The 21,286-nt window shown below is 35.9% G+C and overlaps 1 protein-coding gene across 1 annotated transcript in view; it reads left to right on the top strand.

Annotated features, from left to right (window-relative positions):
- The window catches only part of WDR44 (WD repeat domain 44), a 128,419-nt gene extending 112,202 nt beyond the window's left edge, over positions 1–16,217 (top strand). The window contains exon 20 of the mRNA XM_025046161.1: positions 15,907–16,217. Within this exon, the coding sequence (XP_024901929.1) occupies positions 15,907–15,929 (23 nt within the window). The 3' untranslated portion in view covers positions 15,930–16,217. The remainder of the gene's footprint in view (positions 1–15,906) is intronic.
- The last annotated feature ends 5,069 nt before the right edge of the window (positions 16,218–21,286 follow it).

Genomic DNA, 21,286 nt, shown 5'->3' with positions numbered 1-21,286 from the left:
TACTAGAAACAATAAGCAAATACAGTAAAGTCTCTGGATACAAAATCAATGTTCAAAAATCCATAGCGTTCCTATACTCTAATAATGAAGTGTCAGAAAAGAAGAGGAAAAAATAATTCCTTTTGCAATTGCAACAAAAAGAATAAAATACCTAGGAATAAATTTAACAAAACACGTAAAGGACCTATATAATGAAAACTACAAGACTCCATTAAAAGAAATCAAAAAAGATACAAAGAAAGGGAAAGATATTTCGTGTTCTTGAATCGAAAAAAATCAACATAGCTAAAATGACCATATTACCTAAAGCATTATACAGATTTAATGCAATCCCCATCAAAATCCCATTGGCATTTTTTAAAGAAATAGAATAAAAAATCATCAGATTTGTATGGAAGCACGAAAGACCCTGAATTGTCAAAGCCATCCTGAGAAAAAAGTATGAGGCTGCAGGCATCATTCTGCCCGACTTCAAATTATACTACAAAATGACAACAATCAAAACGGCATGGTATTGGCAGAAAAACAGACACATAGACCAGTGGAACAGAAACCAGAGGCCAGAATTAAACCCATATTTATATGGGCAAATAATTTTTGACAAAAAAAAAACAAAAACAAAAACATACAATGGAGAAAGGAAAGCCTCTTCAATACATGGTGCTGGGAAAACTGGAAAGCCACCTGCAAAAGAATGAAACTAAACTGTTCTCTATCACCACACACCAACATTAACTCAAAATGGATTAAGGATCTGAATATAAGGCCTGAGACAATAAAATGCATAGAAGAAAACATAGGAACTAAACTCAAGGACCTTGGACTTAAAGAAGATTTTATGGATTTGACCTCAAAGGCAAGGGAAGTAAAAGCTAAAATAAATGAATGGGACTACATCAAACTGAAAAGCTTCTGTTCAGCAAAAGAAATCATCAACAAGATGAAGAGAAAGCCATCCAAATGGGAAAATATATTTGCAAGCAATGCCTCCAAATAGGGCCTAATATCCAAAGTATACAAAGAACTTATGTTACTCAATAATATCAAAAAACACAAATGATCCAATCAAAAAATGGGCAGAGGACCTGAACAGATACTTCTCCCTAGAGGACATACAAATGGCCAACAAATATATGAAAAGATGCTCAACATCACTAGCTATTAGGGAAATGCAATCAAAACCACAATGAGATATCATCTCACACCTGTTAGAATAGCTATAATCAACAGGACATGTAGTAGTAACAAATGTTGGAGAGGATGTGAAGAAAAAGGAACCCTCATACACTGCTGGTGGGACTGCAAATTGGTACAGTTATAGAAAACAGTATGGAGGTTCCTCAAAAAACTAAGAATTGATCTACCATATGATCCACCAATCCCTCTTTTGGGTTTTTACCCCAAAGACTTGAAAGCCCATATTCGAAAAGATATTTGCACACCTATGTTCATAGCAGCATTATTCACACTGGCCAGGATATGGAAGCAACCGAAGTATCCTGTGATAGATGATTGGCTAAAGAAGCGGTGGTACATATATACAATGGAATATTACTCAGCCATAAGAAGAGATGAAATACTGTCATTTGGGACAACATGGATGGACCTTGAGATAATCATACTAAGCGAAATAAGCCAGACAGAAAAAGTTGAAAATCACATGATATCACTTATATGTGAGATATATACCTAAAAGTAACAAACAGGACAAACAAACAGAGACTCACGGACATGGACTATAGACTAGTGTTTACCAGAAGGTAGAGAGTGGGCAGGAAGGGGGAGGTAAAAGGGGTAAAGGGGGTCAAATACGTGGTGACAGAAAGAAATCTAACTATGGGAAGTAAACACACATCGTAAATATATATATGCCTTACTGTTAAAGTGTAGAGCTGAAAATTATTGGATTTCGTTAACCAATGTCATCATAAAATAAATAAATAAATTTTAAGAAAATGAAATAAAAAATAAAATGTAATAAAAGTTTCTAGAAGAGAAACCTACAAGCTGGAATTTAGGTCTGACTGCAATCACAGAATATATCTGGAAAATGTTGATTAGAAAGGTTTTCTAACCTCTGACGACAGTTGATTTCTGCCATTTATCTAGTAAAGCTGAGAAGAGATAACACGTTATCACATCTTTACTGTCCATTTACTTAGTCATGTTGAATAAATGTTGAGTTGTATATAAAATGGGCCTTATTCTCAGTTAACCCCATAGAGGCTCCCTGTGCAGTCAGAATGAGATGTTCTGTGGAGAACCTAATTGTTCAGATAGAGGGAGAAATCAAATGCCTACCTCACAGAGAATCAAAGCAGAGACATATGAGCTATAAATGTAAAATTTCACTGAAGGCTTGGATTTTACTTTAAATTGATGTAAATTTTGCTTTTTACTCCATAATATGTCCAAATTTGTATTTAAAAATACCATTTAAAATTATTCATCATTTAGTAAAATGTATACTCCAGGAAATACACCTTGTTGCTTTATATATAACCCTTTTTCTATCCATCCTACTCCACACTTCCCTAGGCTCGTTTATCTTTGTTTGAGAAACAGGCCTTTCTGATTCTCGTGATGAAGCTGTTTAACTGGATTATAATATTTAGATCGGCCTGGCTAGACTTTGCTATCTCATGCAGAAGAGAATTCTCAAAAAAGATGCCAGAAGGGAGTTAAGGGGCTGCAAAGCAAGTGAAAACCAAACAATTGGAGTCAACAAAACAGAAATATTATTACAAAGGCTTGAGGTAATTTCTTCAGGAGCTCTGTTGTGAATGGTATTGAAAGAAGCAGTGAGCTCTTTAGCTGTTCTGCCCTCATTGCCTAATCTGAGATGTCACTCTAAACTCCATGACTCTGAAATCTCCACCCCCACAGAAATCACCCAGTCTGTATGCACAGTGGAAGTGTGTCTGCCTGGTGGGGTATAGGTTGTCCAATAGAGAAGAAGCTTGTTTTTATAATTACAGGAACAATTCTTCTTCATCGTGTTACAAATTGGAAAGTGTAAAAATGCCAGAAAAAAAAATAAGCTGATGACCCAAAGCAACTCCATTTTGGCATATTTCCTTCCAGCTTTTCTTCTTACCTTTTTTTTTTAACATAATAGAGATCATATCACATATGTACATTTTTATCTTGATTTCATCTCTTTAATATTACAACATTTTCCTGTGTCCTTAAATATTCCTCTAATGATTCTGTTTAATGATTATACATTATTTCTGTTTCTAGATGTGTCAACCATTCTCTTCATGTTATAGGTTTTGATTGTTTCAATTTTTTCAGTTTTCTAAATAACATTTGAACAATCGTCTTTGCTCACATATTTTTGTCTGCATTATTAGGGAAGTGTCTGAGGATGGGGACTCAGAGTAAATGCACATTTTAAGGTCTCTTGATACATATTGTCTATCAATGAGGTTTGCTAGTTGCAAGCAACAGAAGCTGACTGGGAAATTAAGCAGAAAAGAAGTTTATTAAAAGATATCGAGTCTTTCAAATAATTGTTGGGAGGACTGGATAATCAAGGCTAAACTTCCAGAAACAATGCCCCAAACCAAGTCATAGAACGATCTTGATTAAAAAGATATCATAGTCTGTGTAAATGGCAAGTCCTAGAATTGTGCATGTATGGCAGCCTTGAACCTCACTCTAAAAAAAAAAAAAAAAAAAAACACTGCCCTGCACTGTTGCCAGAATCAAAAAAAGCAGGACTCCTTTCTTTCTTCACCTGTGTCAGCAAAAATGGAAGCTCCATGCAGAGCCTGCTTTAACTATGATTCTCACTGCCAAATCTAAATCTCCAGAAAACAAAGCTGAGGTCACATGCTTGCAGCCTAGCTGCAAGGGACACTGATAACCTGAGAAGGAACTTAAACTTGGAATTTTCAAACACATAAAATGTAAGGTTGCCAGATAAAATATAGGATGTCTGGTTAAATTTGAATTTCAGATAAACAACGAATACTTCTCAATATATCTCAAACATTTATGGGGCATACTGATACTTGAAAATTTCTTGTTGTTTATCTAAAGTTTAAACTTAACCAGGCATCCTATGTTTTTATTTGCTAAATCTGGCAACTCTAATAGAAATGCTTTTCAAAAGATGATGGGCAGTCATGAGTGACTATTTCAAACACCCACCCCAATATCACATTTCCTTAGCAAAAAGAAGCCCCAACAATGAACAAGAGTTTCTAACTCATCAATAGTCTTACTTCAAAAAAATGTTTGCTAAGTTGATAGGCAGGAAGTGATATTTATTTTAATACTTGTTTTAATTTACCTTTCTTTGATTTTTAGTAAGGCTGAACAAGTTTTCAATCCTTCATAATTTTTATCTTCCCCTCTATAAATAGATCAATCTAATGCTGGTCATTTACTTTTTGGGATATTTCTGTGTTTTTTTTTTATGAAAGAGTATCAGCCCTTCATACAATAAATATATTATCCCTGTGCTTAATTTATTATTGACCTTTTAATTCATGATCCTTTTATTCATAGAGGTTTTATATGATCAAGTCTCTTCCCCCACCCCCCCCACACACGTAGAACAATTTTCCTTATCTAGAGATCAGATAAATATTCATTTATAATTTCTTCTAGTTTTTTATGTTTTGATTTTTTTACTCTTCAATGTGCATATAATGGGGTGATGATAATAGACATTTTTCTAAATAGTTAACTGATTATCCTAGTAGTATTTGTCTAACAATCCCAGGGGTTTCTTTTTCAAAGCACTTGTCGTTGTAGTCAGTTTTTCATTTCCCTACCTGACAGCACTGAGCCCTTTAAATTCCTTCCCATTAGCATATTTCTGTGACTTTAAACCAGCGCATATGAATAATGACAGCAGTGTCATTTAGACACTTCTACTTGCTCATTTTATACATTTAGACTAGTAAGTAAAGACATTCAAAAGCTCTCTCTTTATTCCTAAGAATTATATGTAAAATTCGGGTGACTCAAATGACGATGAGATTATGTCTTTGGGGTCCAAATGGCCTGCCTCTATATAGATGTAGACAACTGAGTCAAAGAGTATGAATGGTTTCTCCCATAATTTTGACCTATCTCTAAAAATAATCCAATTATTACAATAAAATATTATTAATATTGATTTAATCTATTTAGAAAGAGGCAATACACAATTTATAGCAAGATTTAAAGAAACACAAACACCCAAATACAATTCAACATCTTCTTTATTAAACCTTAAATGTTGCCAAGCACAGCTTACCCTAACACTTCTGTTCTCTCTTCTTTTCACTCATGATGCTTAGGGTGTTGTTCACCAAAGAACCTCAACTGTAATACTTTCTACCATTCTCAGAAAACACTTAAATTATTGTTTCACACCCAAAGAACAATCAACAAAATGAAAAGGCAACATACAGAATGAGAGAAAATATATGCAAACCATATGTTCAATAAGGGGTTAATGCCCCAAATGTATAAAGAACTCATACAACTCAATGGCCAAAAAAAAAAAAAAAAAAAATCCAATTAAAAAATAGGACTAAATGGACATTTCTCTACAGAAGACATACAGATGGCAAATAAACATATGAAAAGATGCTCAACATCAGTAATCATCAGAGAAATACAAATCAAAACCACAGTGAGATATCACCTCACGAAGAATACAAGAGATAACAAATCTGGTGAGGATGTGAAGAAAAGGGAACACTTTTGCACTGTTGGTGGGAATGCAAATTTGTGTAGCTACTATGGAAAACAGTCTGGAGGTTTCTCAAAGAATTAAAAATACAACAACCATATGATCCAGCAATCCCACTTCTGCTTATATATCCAAAGGAAATGGAAACAGGATGTCGAAGAGATATCTGTACCCATGTTCACTGCAGCATTATTCACAATAGCCAAGATATGGGAACAACCTAAGTGTCTGTCAGTAGATGAACAGATAAAGAAGATATGGCACATATATACCATGGAATATTATTCAGCCATGAAAAAAGGAAATTCTGCCATTTGCAACATAGGTGGACCTTGAAAGCATTATGCTCAGTGAGACAAGTTAGACAGAGAGACAAAAACTGTATGATATCACTTATATATGGAATCTTAAAAAGCCTAACTTGTAAAGCCAGAGAGTAGAATGGTAATTACGAGAGGATAGGGGATAGGGAAATTGGGAAGATGTTATTTATATGTACAAACTTGCAACCAGTAGGTAAATAATTCCTGGAGATCTAATGCACAGCATAGTGATTATAGACGACAATACTGTATTATAAACTTCAAAATTGCTAAGAGACTATATCTTCATTGTTCTCACCACAAATAAAGAAATAATAATTATGGGATGTGACGCTACTAGTGGTAATGGTATTGCAATATATCAATGTATCAAACCAATGTGTTGTACACCTTAAACTTACACAATGTTACATATCAATTATATCTCAATAAAAATAAATTAATTTTTTAAAAGAGGTAAATTAAAAATAAAGTGAGAGAGCATTTCAGGAAGCAGGAAGAAGTAGTACAAAGACCCTGAGGCGTTGCATTTTCAGAGATTCTAATCAAAAAGAGACTTTTTGCTTAGAGGAGAGGGAGGACATGCCCTGGGAGATAGGGCAACAATGCCTGATATTCTACTACTAGCATCTTCTACAGGCTGTGGCCAAAAGAAGTATATATCCACACATACAAAATTGGTATAATACTATATTTACAGTTTTTTTTAAATCTCACTTTTAAAAAATTAATATTACCATTTTTTTTCAAATCATTAAAGAAAACATGATTTTAAATGGCTATACTATGAGACCAGTCAAGATGGCGTAGAAGGTAGAAGCTGTGCACACCTCCTCTAGAGACCACATCAAAATTATAACGAAACTACAGAACAACCAGCACACGGAGTCACCTGAGGTCTGGCTGAACAGAAGCCCTACACTAGGGACAAAAAACGAGGTCACTTCAAACCAGTAGGAGGAGCAGAGATGCAGAATGGCCGGGTCCCACAACCACGTGTGGAGATCATAAAAGGGCTATCTTGGCTACAGAGCCACCTCCCCCATCTGAGGAGTGAGGGGTCTCGCCCCCACATTGGGCTCCCCAGCCCAGAGTTCCAGTGCCAGGAAGAGAAGTTCCCACAACCTCTGGCTGTGAAAGTCAGTAGAGGTTGCAGCTGAGTGAGACGGAGGGCTGCAGGACGCAGAGACCTTCCTCTTAAAGGGTCCACGCCCAGACTTAACATGCTGATGGACTCATTTGCTCTGAGCTTCAACACTGGAGAAGCTTCTCAAGGAGAGCCAGGGACATACAGGGAGGCACTGAGCTGTCAGGCTTCAGAACAAGGGCTGTAGGGAAGGCTTTCTCCTGGACAGAAGTGCTGGCAGTATCCATTGTTCCTTTGTTGAGCCTTCTCTACTCCCAGCCATCAGACTCAGGTGCCATCATATCTGAGTTGCCATCAACCTGAATAACACAGGTCACTCTGCCCAGGAGATTCCCTGAGACTCCACCTCTCCCAACTTGTGGACCCACCCACGCTGCTTCCAGTGGTTTATTCCACACAAATGTCCTGTCTTGGCTCCTGCTGTGGGCTTTCATAAGATTTCTCAAAGGCTCATAAAATCCAGTGAAGCAGCATCTGTCCTCCAAGTGCCCTGTACCTCTTGCTGAGAAGTCCCAAGCTCTGCACTAGCAGCAGCTGACCTCAGTTTCTGGCTTGACTTCTTGAGGCACCTGTAAGCTCAGCACAGGTAGCAGGCATGTGTGGATTGCATGGTGACTCTTACCAGGTGGCCCCAAAGGTGCACAACTGAACTTAGCCTGCAGCTGGACCCCTCCCAGGACTGTGCCACTGGGCCCCACAAGATACCTACTACATAAGGCCACACTACTAAGACCAGGAGACTTAGGAGCCCTACTTAATACATAGAAACAGACACAGGGAGGCAGACAAAATGGGGAAACAAAGAAGCATGTCTCATATGAAAGAAAAGAACAAAGCCCCAGAAAAAGGACTCAACAAAATGGAGACAAGCACCTTACCAGATGCAGAGTTCAAAACATTGCTTATAAGGATGCTCAATGAACTTAGGAGAAGAGTAGATGAACTCAGTGAGAACTTTAACAAAGAGATTGAAAACATAAAAATGGAAATAGAAAACATAATAGAGAGCCAGTCGGAAATGAAGGATATAATATCTGAGATGAAGAGTACATTAGAAGGAATCAACAGATTAGGTGAAGCGGAGGATCAAAGCAGCAATTTAGAGGATGGGGTAGCGGAGAATACCCAATCAGAACAGCAACAAGAAAAATGGAATCCAAATATATGAGGATAGTTTAAGGGGCCTCTGGGGCAATGTCAAGCACAACAAAATTCTCATCATAGGGATACCAGAAGGAGAAGAGAGAGAGAGAGCAAGGAAATAAAAAGCTATTTGAAGAAATAATGAAGGAAAACTTCCCTCACCTGGTGAAGGAAACAGACATACAAACCCAGGAAGTTCATAGAGTCCCAAACAAGATGAACCCAAAGAGGTCCACACCAAGACACATCATAATTAAAATATCAAAGGTTAAATTCAAAGAGAGAATCTTAAAAGCAGCAAGAGAAAAACAATTAGTTACCTACAATGGAGCTCCCATAAGACTATCAGCTGATTTCTCAACAGAAACTTTGCAGGCCAGAAAGGCTTGACACAAAATATTTAAAGTGATGAAAACCCAGGACCTACAACCAAGATTACTCTACCCAGCAAAGCTATCATTTAGAATCAAAAGACAGATAAAGAGACTCCCAGGCAAGAAAAAGTTAAAGGAGTTCATCACCACCAAGCCAGTATTACAGGAAATGTTGGAGGGACTTCTTTAAGAAGAAGAAAAACTATATATGTCAAAATATGAATAAAGAATGGCAATAACTACATATCTATCAACTAGTGCTTCAAATGAAAAATAATTAAATGCTCCAATCAAAAGATAGAGTAGCTGAACGGATAAGAAAACAAGACCCTTACACAGGCTGCCTATAAAAGACTCGCTTCACATTAAAAGACACACACAGACAGAATGTAAAGGGATGGAAAAAGATATTTCATGATGGACCTAGAGGGTATTGTGCTGAGTGAAGTGAGTCAAATAGAGAAAGACAAATGCCATATGATTTCATGTACATGCGGAATCAAAAGAACAACAACAACAACAGAAAACCGAGAAACTTATAGATACGAAGAATATTCTGAGGATTACCAGATGGGAGGGCAGTTGGAGGGGTCAGTGAAAAAAGGGGAAGGGATTAAGAAGTACAAATTGGTAGTTACAAAACAGTCATGGAGATAGAAAGTATAGCATAAAGAATATAGCTGATAATATTGTAATAACTATGTACAGTGTCAGAGGGGCACTAGCTTTCTTGGGGTGATCACTTTGTGATTTATATAGATGTTTAATCACTATGTTGTATACCTGAAACTAATATAATATTATATGCCAACTATAATTAAAAATTTTAAAGATATATTAAAAAATAAATAAATGGCTATACTATCACAGATTTAATAGTTATATTCAACATGTAGATTTATTTTCAATTTTTCAAGATAATGTTATTCTAAAAAAATTTTAAATAATGTTGTGATTGACATATTTGTATACAAGTTCTACTAAAGCAACAATGTTTAAGTTTTTAAAGAAAGGCTTTTTGTAAAATTAATATATGTGATCTTGATTTTTTAAAAATCAAATTTTTTTTCCCAAACACATATACAGTAGTTTTTCTGTATGCCAAATATGTAGCTAATGCTTAAATATTTATAGCAGCCTTAAAAGTGTTTTCTCATTGTAAGGTAGTTTCTGCCTTTTGTTCTTTTCTACCCTGATGGAAGATTTAGAGACTGTTGTCACTCTTTCAGCTAAAAGAATTGAAGATCTTCAGTTTAGCACTCTGTCAAAAAAACTCTGATACTCTCTTCTTTTTTATGTCTTCTTTTTTTTTTCGGACACCAAGTATTTGATTCCAGAAAGAGAGATTCTGACCAAGTTAATTACTAACACCCATAGTGGGCAGAGACTATTGCAAAAAGCCAACTCAGATGTTGCCAGCCAGTCTACAGGGTGACATCATTGGCTAAGTACCAATCTCTGGTCCAAATCGTTGGCTACTATTAAGGAACAGCCCAGGGCAACTTGCTTCAACAGGGAATTATGAGATTAGATTAGAATACTAGGCATAGCCGATGCTGAGATTTATATGCCTAGCAAGGGAAGAGAAGCTTCCTTTCTCCATCATTGGGTACTCTACAGAACATTTATGCATAGAGGCCAATACAAGCACTCCACAGGTAAGGTCAGAGAATTTCGCTTTACCCTCTCACAAACATCTCAAACTCAACATGTCCAAAACGTTACTCTTGATCTCTTCTCTAAAGTCCTCTGCAATCTCCACTAGTCATTCCCATATTAATAAGTGGCACAACAATCCAGCCAATTTTTAAAGCCCCAAATCTGGAAGTCATCCTTGATCCTTTCTTCCTATCTTTTCCTGACATCCTTTCTTCAACAGGCTCTATAAGTACTACATCCAAAAAAAAAAAAAAAGAGGTTATATATATCTCCGGTCTGCATATTTTCATCCTTACTTCTTCCACTCTAGTCCCCACTACCATCATCTCTCACCTGAGCTACAGTAATTGCCTCCTAACTGGTCTTCTTGGTTCCATTCTTGGCCCTTATAATCTATTCTTCACAAAGCAGCTATAGTAATCTTAGAAAAACATTAAGTTGGATGATATTCCTCTTTGGCTTGAAACTCTTCAACAGTTTCTCATTGTTTTTAGAAAAATGAGGGGGTTGAACCAAAAACTCTACAATGTCTACTCTGGATCAAAAATACTGTGCTTCCTATGAGGCATGGATGTGAAAATAGGAAAGGCATATTTGGGGATTAATGAGTAAAATCAGCCCAGCTAGAAAGGAGTTAAAAAATGACGTAAATGATTTGAAAGATATTTGAGGATCAGGTGCAGTGTTTTGACTTTATTCTCTGCATAATGAGGGATCTCATGAGGGTTTTAAAGCAGAAGGACATGAGAAAAAAAAAAAACAGTCTTTGGAAAAGACTTAACTGAAGGCAATGTGCACTCTATTGTTGTCAGCAAAGACTAAAAAATAGAGTGGTAACGGTGGGGATGGGAAGAAAGGAATAACTACTGTACACATATAGAAGGAACCAAAATATTACAGGGGTGTGAGAATAGTTCACTATCAGAAAATAATTTAATGTAAATCACCATTTAAAAGATTAAGGTGAAAAAATATGTGATCATATCAATATATCCAGGGGAAAAAAGTATCTGATGAAATTCGTCACTCATTCATGATAAAACTGTGGCAAGCTTGGAATAGAAGGGAATATTCTTAAGTTTATAAAGAGTATCTACCAAAAAACTTACAGCAAATATCATCCTTAATGTTAATAATACTTTAGAAGCATTCTCATTAATATAGAAATTGTGCCTGCTATTCAGCACTGTACAGGATGTTGTACAATGCTAAAATGATCCAGACAAGACACTGTAGATTTTGTGCAGTTCAACTTCTTCATTTTTCTAAAAACAATTAGAAACCATTGAAAAGTTTTAAGTCAAAGAGGAATGTCATTCAACTTAATGTTTTTCTAGGATTACTATGGCTTCTTTCTGAAGAAAGGATTGTAGGGGCCAAGAATGGAACCAAGAAGACCAGTTAGGTGACAATTACTGTAGTTCAGGCGAGAGATGATAGCAGCATAAGAAAGAAACAAAAAAGTGTAAGAATTAGGAAGAAACAAACTGATGTTACTTGCAGATGATGTGATTGTCTCTACAGAAAATCCAAGATAATCCACAAACTATTAGGACCTATAAGAGAACTCAACAAGATTGGTGATACGAGATCAATGCTAAAACTTCAATAGGTTCTCTATAATAATAATGGCTAATCCAAAAAAAAAAAAAAGAGGATAAAAGATCTTACAAAAAGACTAAAGCTATTAAATAACTAGCTTTTTGTTGAGTAAATTTAACAAAAGATATATAAAATCTTTTAGTGAAAATTATAAGATGACATTACTAAAGAGAGAAGTACACCATGTTCAGTATACATGTTCATATTCATGATCTATAAATTCAATACGATTTCAATAAAAACCCCTACAATTTTTTTTGTGAAATTTAATAAGTCTATCCTCCAATTCATATAGAAAAATGTCAATAACCAACACATTTTGAAGAAGAATAATATGAAAAATTTTCATTACCAGATATAATAACTTATTATAAAAATATAGCAATGAAGACATAGTGGCACAGGAATGGATAAGAGGTTCAATGGAAGGGAATGGAGAAGCCAGAACAGACTCACTCATGTATGGAAACATGGTATATGACAGAGGTGACTTTACAAATAAGAGGAGAGAAGATAGACTGTTTATTAAATGGTGCTAGAATATAGGTTGTCCAAATTCAAAGAAGTTAATAATATTAGATCACTACAATACACCATGCAAAAAATAAATCCCAATCTGATTAAATACTTAAATATTAAAACAATGTCAATGTTTTTAGAAGAAAGTTTGATAATACCAAATAATCATGAGGATGAGGAGAAAAGGGGATTTTCATAAATTGCTTGTGCATGACTGTCCCATCGCTTTGAAGAACAATTTGCTAATTTATGGGAAAGGTACAGGAGAGTCTAGCCAATGCTAATGGGCCTGCCTTTACAAACTCCAGAAAGCTCTTACATAGGTGCACAAGGAAACATGTACAAAAATGTTCATTCCATTATCATCCGTGATGGTGAAAAACTGGAAATAACCTACAAGTCAGTTGGAGAATGGGAAATAAATTATAGTATATTCATACAATAAAATAGTGTATAATAGTTCAAAGGAATAAATCAGATATATATGTATTAATATGGATAACACTAAAAAATTATGTTGAATTACAAAAACAAGTTGAAGGATAATATGCACACTATACCATTTATGTAAAACTTTAAAATACACAAAACAATACTATATATTGTTTATGGATAAATGCATATGTAGTAAAAGTATAAAACCTTGCACGGGAAGTTATACACAATTTAGATAGTGATTACCTCTAAGAGATTGAGGAAAGGTACAGAGGAGATTTCAAATGTATTATTAAGGTTTTATTTTTTGAAAAACTGAAAAAAATGTTCTAACTATACAAGGAGATGGATGTTAACTAGACTTATTGTGGTAGTCATTTCACAATATATGTATGTGAAGTCATTATGCGGTATACCTTATAGAGATGTATGTCTATTACATCTCAATGAAACTAGACTTATAGAGATGTATGTCTATTACATCTCAATGAAACTTATAGAGATGTATGTCTATTACATCTCAATGAAACTAGAAAATTTCGAAGAAAGAAAAGAAAAACTCTGAGGCCAAATGCCAACACATTAAGATTTATCATGTCTGAGTGGTTTTTAAACAGGTGTTTATTGCCTGCTCCTTCCTGTGTGTTTGAACTATTTCATAAATTCGAAACATTTTTTAAAAAAGAATCACCAAGACTAGGTGATTGATAGAGTGTTGGTGTAAAGTCAAGAAGGGAGTCAAAGATGACTCAGGTTTCATGTCTAGTAATGATGTCATTGGCAGGAAAAAAGAAGCTAGAGAAGCTGGCTTTGTGGTAGATAAGGAGCTTTATTTCTGACACGTTCAGCTTAAGGCAACAGCAGAACATCCAGCTAGAAATGCACATTAGGATGTATGAAACTGTAAGTGTGGAGAGCAAACTAGACTGCCAAGAAGAAGTGGCAAAGCAGAACATTTGCCCTGAGCCCCTGTCTTTCCTCATGTCACAAGGACCAGTTCATAAGAATGTTTAATGGAGAAGAGATTCCAGAGGGAGGGGATGAGGAACAATAAGGATTGAGGAAAGGTTATCGAATATGGTGATGACTTTCAGGTAAGAATGATGAGAGTCCTGGTGGCAGGAAGCTAAGGAACAAGTGAGTGGCAATTAAAGGGGAAGCAGTGGTAGCCCATTCATTTTAGAAGATGGACAATGAAAGGGAGGGGAGCAACTATAGTTTAAGGATAAATATATTTGTAGCAAAAGTAGAAAAACTTCTATGGGAAGTGTATCACAGACTTCATGTATGTATATATGTACATGTTCACATGTATTCATATACATATGCATATATATATGAATATATGTATATAAGTATCTTAATCTGTTCAGGCTGCTGTAACAAAATACCACAGAGTGGGTCACTTAAAAACAACAGAAATTTATTTCTTATAGTTCTGAATGCTGGAAGTCTGAGATCAAAGTGCCAGCATTGTCAAGTGAGGGACCTCTTTCAAGTCACAGACTTCTCATTGCATCCTCACATGCTGGAAGGGGCTAGGGAGCTCTGTAGGGTCTCTTTTATAAGAGCGCTAATCTCATTCATGAAGGTTCTACCCTCATGACCTAATCACCTCTCAAAGGTCTCACTTTCTAATACCATCACACAATAGCAGAAAAAGAAAATCTCAGGAGTACTGTGTGGAGGACAAGAAGTCAAAAACACATTGACTCTGTAGACACTTTCATCCATTTCAAGAGAAAAATGAAAGCAAAGTCAATAGTCATTAAGGATTAGACACAAAAACTAAATCCACTAAGAGGGAAAAATTGCTCTCTAAGAGGGAAAAATTGCAGCAAAACAATACAATGGCAAGGCAATGAATGTTGAGAGATTTGGGCTCTGTTACATTCACAAATCAGGAGACAAGAGCAAGCGACTATCTAAAGTCACTGAACTGGAGGAAGTCCAGAAAATTAAGTAAAGAACCAAGGAGATGGAGTAGATTCCACAGGATAATAGACTAAATGGTATTTCCCATGTGTATTTGACCGAGCACACTCTGAAAATTATCGTGTGCAGGTGGAATTCCACCAGGAACTCAAGATATAATGCTCATTTGAATTAAAGTAGAAAACTAAAGAACAAAAACGTTTTGCTGAGAAATTACTTGCTCTAAGAAATGATTACAATTTGATTCAAATGCTTTATAAACTTTATAAGATACCAAAATACCTATGATAACACACTTAGAAAATTGAACTATTTTTATTTTACTAAGAATAAAATATATTAAGCTCAGATATCTTGTATTTTTAAGTTTTGTTATAAAATGTGGCATATTAAAAGCAGTGTTTAAAAACAAGAAAGTGCTTTTTGTGTATTTTTATCACACATGTTCTTCATATTATAAACGATGATGCTGCATAGGAATTTGATATCATTCAGTCATTCAACAAATATTTATTGTGCACCTACTATGTGCCAAGCACTGTTCTAGGTTCTGTAGATATAGCAATGACTAAGACAAAAAGTTCTGCCCACAGAGAGCTTATATTCTACTGGGGAGAGACAAGTATTAACAAAATATATAGGTAATAAGTCCTTTGGGGAGAAAAGAAAACAAGGAAGAGAAAAGATTAGGGAGTGTGGGATGGGCGCGGGTTGCTATTTAAATAGGGTGTTCAGGGAAGGCCTCACTGAGAAGGTAGAATTGGAGCAAAATGTTGAAAGGAGAGCAGAGAGGAAGCCACGGGGATATCTGAGGTAACAGCATTCAAAAAAGAGGTGACAGCAAGTGAAAATGCCTAGAGGCTGGAGCCTACTTGAAATATTTGAGAATCAGCAAAGAAGCCAGTAGGCCTGGTGTGAGTGAACCATGGGGAATAGAGAGGAGGGGAATAGAGAATAGAGAGGAGGGCAGAGAAATCACCAGAGCATGTGAACCATTGTAAGAACTTTGGCTTTTGCTGAGTGAAATGAGGAGCCAGTGAAGGGTTCTGAGCAGACTGACTTTCATTTTAACAGGGTCACTGACTGCTGTGTTGTGAACAAACTGAAGGGGCCAAGGCTGCAAGCAAGGAGACCAGGTGGAAGGCTGATGCATTACCTAAGTAAAAGATGATAGTGCTTTGAACCAGAGTATTGGCAGTGGAGGTGGTGAGAAATTGCCTTATAGTTTGAAAGTTGAGCTCCATTTGTTGATTGACTAGATCTAGGGTGTGAGAGAAAGAAGTCCAGGATGGCTCCAAGGCTATGAGTCTGAACAACTGGAAAAATGGAGTTGACATTAACTGAGGTATATAAACCTTTGAAATGATTTTGAAGGAGGATGAGAAGCTTTGTTTTGGACGTATTAAATTACTGATACCCCTACTAAATCCAGGTAAGGCAGTTGAGCTGACACTTGGTTGTACCAGCCTGCAGTTCAGGGAAGAGATCTAAGCTGCAGAAGTAAATTTGGAGGTTGTCAGCATATAGATCTGTGCTGTCTAATACAGTAGCCATTAGCCACATGTGACTATGTAACACTTGAAATGGGGCTAGTCTGAATTGAGATGTGCTGTAAGGGTAAAATGAGCACTAGATTTCAAAGATTTAATACAGAAAAAAAGGGAAATATCACATTAATAATTATGTGAAATTATAATATTTTGGATATATTGGGTTAAAGAAAATACATTAAAATTAATTTCACCTGTTTCTTTTTACTTTTTGAGCATTACTACTGGAAGATTTACAATGCTATGTGGCTCACATTATATTTCTATTGGACAGTGCTGATGCAGATAGTATACAGAACCATGAACACTGAATAAGGTCATCAAGGGAGTGAGAAAAGTAGCTAGAGAATAGGTCCAAAGACTGAGCCTTCAGGCATGCCAACGTTGACTAAATAAACACACACACATACACACACGCACTCACCCTTATTGAGCTAGAATTGTAAATAATAAAACACTCATTTTATATATACATGTATGTATGTATATCCATGTAACTTCCACCCTCTTATATTTTGTTTTAATTGCAACCTAATATGAAGAAATCATTTGAAATAGATATAATTGGAGCAAAGGGAAAAACACAAACACCTTGTTTTACAACATCATTACTCTTTAAATCAGCTGTTTCAGAATTCATTATTTCACTCTAGATAACTCCTGAGTTTTTAGAAATCAAAGACTGTAATAGTTTATATCCACTTGTAATTATTCTAATTCCATCTTTGCTAGATTCAGACTCTGAGCCCCGTAAGACTCTGTTTTTTTGTTTACTTTGTTTATGTGTTCATTTGTTTGTTTGTTTGTTTATAACCTTTCTTTCAACTAAAATATCCCAGGGGAGTGAGAAGAATGAGTTTATATAGCACAAGGCTGCTTGCAGACAGCTGAGCAGACTGTCCCTACACATCTCCAGGAGGCTGCCATTAGAATAGCCTAGGATGTGATTGGTGCTCTCTAGAATTGCTCAGTGTGGCAGCCCCAGTGGTGCATATGTTTAAAATGTGATTCTGAATGTCATAGAAACTGCAATCACTAGGCAGACAGTATATTTCAGTATGATGTCTAATTGGTAAATACTGCCTATGAATTAATTCTCTATCATATTTTCATTCTCCTGGTATCTTTTATGGATATTCAGTAGATGTTTGGCATTCCAAACCATTTTAAAATGCAGGATATTATATAATAATAACAACTATATAAATGTGTTCCTTTAAACATCACCATTCTCAATACTCTCTGGCTTCCTGGGCAGTCTTTCTTTGCCACTAAACCAGTGCACGAAAGCAGTTTATCAGGGTATGATTAACTTCAGGCTTTTAAAGCCTGAATTTGGAGAAATGTGGTGGAGTGAGAGACATCCCCAGATCTCTCCCCTTGACACAACAATAAGCTGAACATCTAAAACTCAACAAAAAACACCCAAACTGCAAACCAGCACGTCCGAGCATGGGATCTGTGCATAAGAGCCACCACAGGTCAGAACCCCAGGAGTCCAGAGGTAGATTGGGAGAAACAAAGAAGCTGCCTCTCACAGCTGAAGATCCCAGTAGTAGGAGGGGGAAGGGAGAAGGTGTGATGAGTTCCCTGAATAGCCTTGCCTGGGAGAGTTGTGAGCTCCACGCAGTCGACAGAACGGCCCAATCATCAGGGGAGAAAGCGGAGAAGCGAGACAGCAAACAAAAATTGATTTTTATCAGTCACGGTTGCAAAACCAAGGCTGAGCAACAGCCCTCAATTGCCAACTCAGAAGGCTCCCCTACATACCCTCTGAGACCAAACACCACGGGGCCCCAGGGGAATCTGAGCAAACACTACCAAAACTGTTGCTAAAACTGACAGGGACTGAAACTGAGGGTTGCAAGTGTGATTAAATAACTATCAGAAAATAAAAAGTCATTTTAAGGCTTTATATAAAGCAGGAATCCAAGAGGCTTAGAAGCCACCTACTGGAAACCAAAAGAAAAGTGCCTTCTTTGCAGTAGGCTAAAGAGAGACTTTTATACATTAAATCTTCTTTCTGGAAAAAAGAAAAGCAGAATACACTTCCATTAAGGCCCAGGCAGAGAAATAGTCCTTTAAACACCATGAACAACCAAGATGACAAGGCATCTCAGAAAGAAAGAGAAAAATCTCCAGAAAATAAGCTTACAGACATAGAAATATGCAATTTAAATGACAGAATTCAGGATGGTACTCCCAGGCGAAGAAAGAGTCAATTAAAAACCATAAACAACCAAGATGACAAGGCATCTCAGAAAGAAAGAGAAAAATCTCCTGAAAATAAGCTTACAGACATAGAAATATGCAATTTAAATGACAGAGAATTCAGTCAATGAGATCCAAAATGAGTCATATCAACAATTTAAGGAATTGAGAAAGCAACTAGATGAGCAGAATGAGATCTTCAGCAAGGAGATTGAAACCCTCAAAAATAACAGAATAGATTTTATGGAGATAAAGAACACACTGCAAGAGTTGAAAACTGATATAGCAAGCTTAGGAAATAGAGTCGAACAAGTGGAGGAAACAGTCAGTGATGTCAAAAACAAAAATCTAGAAATAAATCAGAAGGAAGAAGAGAGAAACCAAAGAATGAAAAATAATGAAAGAGAAATACAAGAACTAGCTGATAACATCAGGAGAAGAAACATAAGAATAATGGGCATTATCATAGACGAGGAAATGGAGCAGGGACTAGAAAGCATTTTCAGACTAAAGAATGAGCTGGAGTTTGGAATTCAGGAAGTCAACAGAACACTCGAATTCAAGAAGTCAAAAAAGCCTTCACCAAGACATATTATATTAAAATTATGAAAAATCAACGACAAAGACAAAATTCTTAGGTTAGCCAGGGAAAAGAAGATGGTACTTTAAAGAAAACCCATTAGATTATCATCAGACTTCTCAGCATCGACTTTAAAAATCAGAAAAGAGTGGAATCAAATATTCAATTTAATAAGTGAAAAAAACTACCAGCCTAGAATAATGTATGCGGCTAATCTCTCCTTTAGATATGAAGGAGAAATTAAGACCTTTCCAGACACACAAAAATTGAGAGAATTCTCCAGTAGGAGATCTGAAGTACAGGAAATACTGAAAGGAGTCAGGTCACCTAAACCGAAATGACAATAAAAATACATAATTAGGAATAAGGTGACTATCAGGCAAAGAGAAGCAGAGGATTGCAGCCCTTACTAAGAATAGGGTATTATAAGCTTAAACAATAAGAAGAGATTTGCCATAGTAAGATAGTAATGAATGTTCAGCATAAATAGGGACAAATTTAGATGACAGTAACTGAAAAGGGGAGGATTCAAAGATCCAAATTTGCAAAAGGGAATGGAGAAAAGACACAAGCAGAAGAAAATGGACGACTGTGTATATATATAACTATCCTTTACATATTTATAATGGTACCACACACACAAGATTCAGAACTGAAACATATAACATAAAACAAGAAGAACCAGAGGGAAAACACACAACAGCCAACCACAAGAAAGAAAACAGAAACACAAGGAGAAGGAAGCAATGTAAACACCGAGCTATCAGAAAGCAAAAGATAAAATGGCTATACGAAGACCTCATATTTCAATAATCACCCTAAATGTAAATGAGCTGAACCCACCAATAAAAAGGCACAGAATTGGAGAATGGATCAAGAAACAAAATCCAGCCATATGCTGCTTCCAGGAGACACATCTCAGCTCCAAAAACAAATATAGACTCAAAGTGACAGGGCGGAAAATGATATTTCAAGCAAATGGCATTCAGAGAAAAGTGGGAGTAGTGGTACTAATATCAGACAAAATAGACTTCAAAATAAAAAAAGGTAAAGTAGGGTACTGAGGGACACTTCATAATGATGCAGGGAATCATGCACCAAGAAGACATAACACTTATTAATATCTATGCTCCCAATCAGGAAACCCTGAAATATGTAAAGCTATTACTAAGAGAACTAAAGGAAGAAACAGACCAAAACACTATTATAGTAGGGGATCTAAATACCCCATTGTCGGATATGGATAGATCATCCAAACAGAAAATTAATAAGGAAATAACATCCCTAGATGACAGATTAAATCATCTGGACATAATTGACATTTACAGAGCCTTTCATCCCCAAGCAGTTGCTTATACATTCTTCTCTAGTGTACATGGAATATTCTAAAGAATTGACCATACACTAGGACACAGAGATAGCCTCGACAAATATAAGAGGGTTGAAATCATACCAACCATATTCTCTTATCATAATGCTTTAAAACTAGAGATCAACTGCAGAAAGAAATCAGGAAGAACCACAAATACATGGAGATTAAACAACATGCTACTGAAGGATAACCGAGTCAGAGAAGAAATAAAAAGAGAGATCAAGAGATACATAGAAATGAATGATAATGATAGTACAACATATCAAAACTTTTGGGATACAGCAAAAGTGGTAATAAGAAGAGCGTTCATATCATTAAAGGTCTATCTTAAGAAACAAGAAAAATTCCAAATAAACAACCTAACTTTACATCTTAAAGAACGAGAAACAACACCAGCTTTTGTGGGTCTCAGGCTTGCAGATGGTAGATCATGGAACTTAGCCTCCTCTATAACTGCTTGATGATAGGAAACTTATAGGATGGATGGATGGATAGATAGCTAGGGATAGATAGATGATAGAGCATAGATAGATATAGGTAGAGATAGAAAATAAGATATAAATGATAGATACAGATATGCATAGACATAGATATAATTTCTAATTATTCTCTTTTTCTGGAGAACTCTAATAATATAAGAGGGCAAAAAAAAAATGTAGAAAAAGAAGTACAAATGAATCCCAAAGTCAGCAGAAGGAAGGAAATCTTAAAAATTAGAGAAGACTTAAATGAAATACAGAA

This window comes from Pteropus alecto, unplaced genomic scaffold (assembly GCF_000325575.1).
Source record: "Pteropus alecto unplaced genomic scaffold, ASM32557v1 scaffold280, whole genome shotgun sequence".
NCBI classification, from domain to species: Eukaryota; Metazoa; Chordata; class Mammalia; order Chiroptera; family Pteropodidae; genus Pteropus; species Pteropus alecto.
The sequence above is the reverse complement of the archived record's forward strand: the minus strand, read 5'-3'. Positions and strand labels throughout refer to the sequence as shown.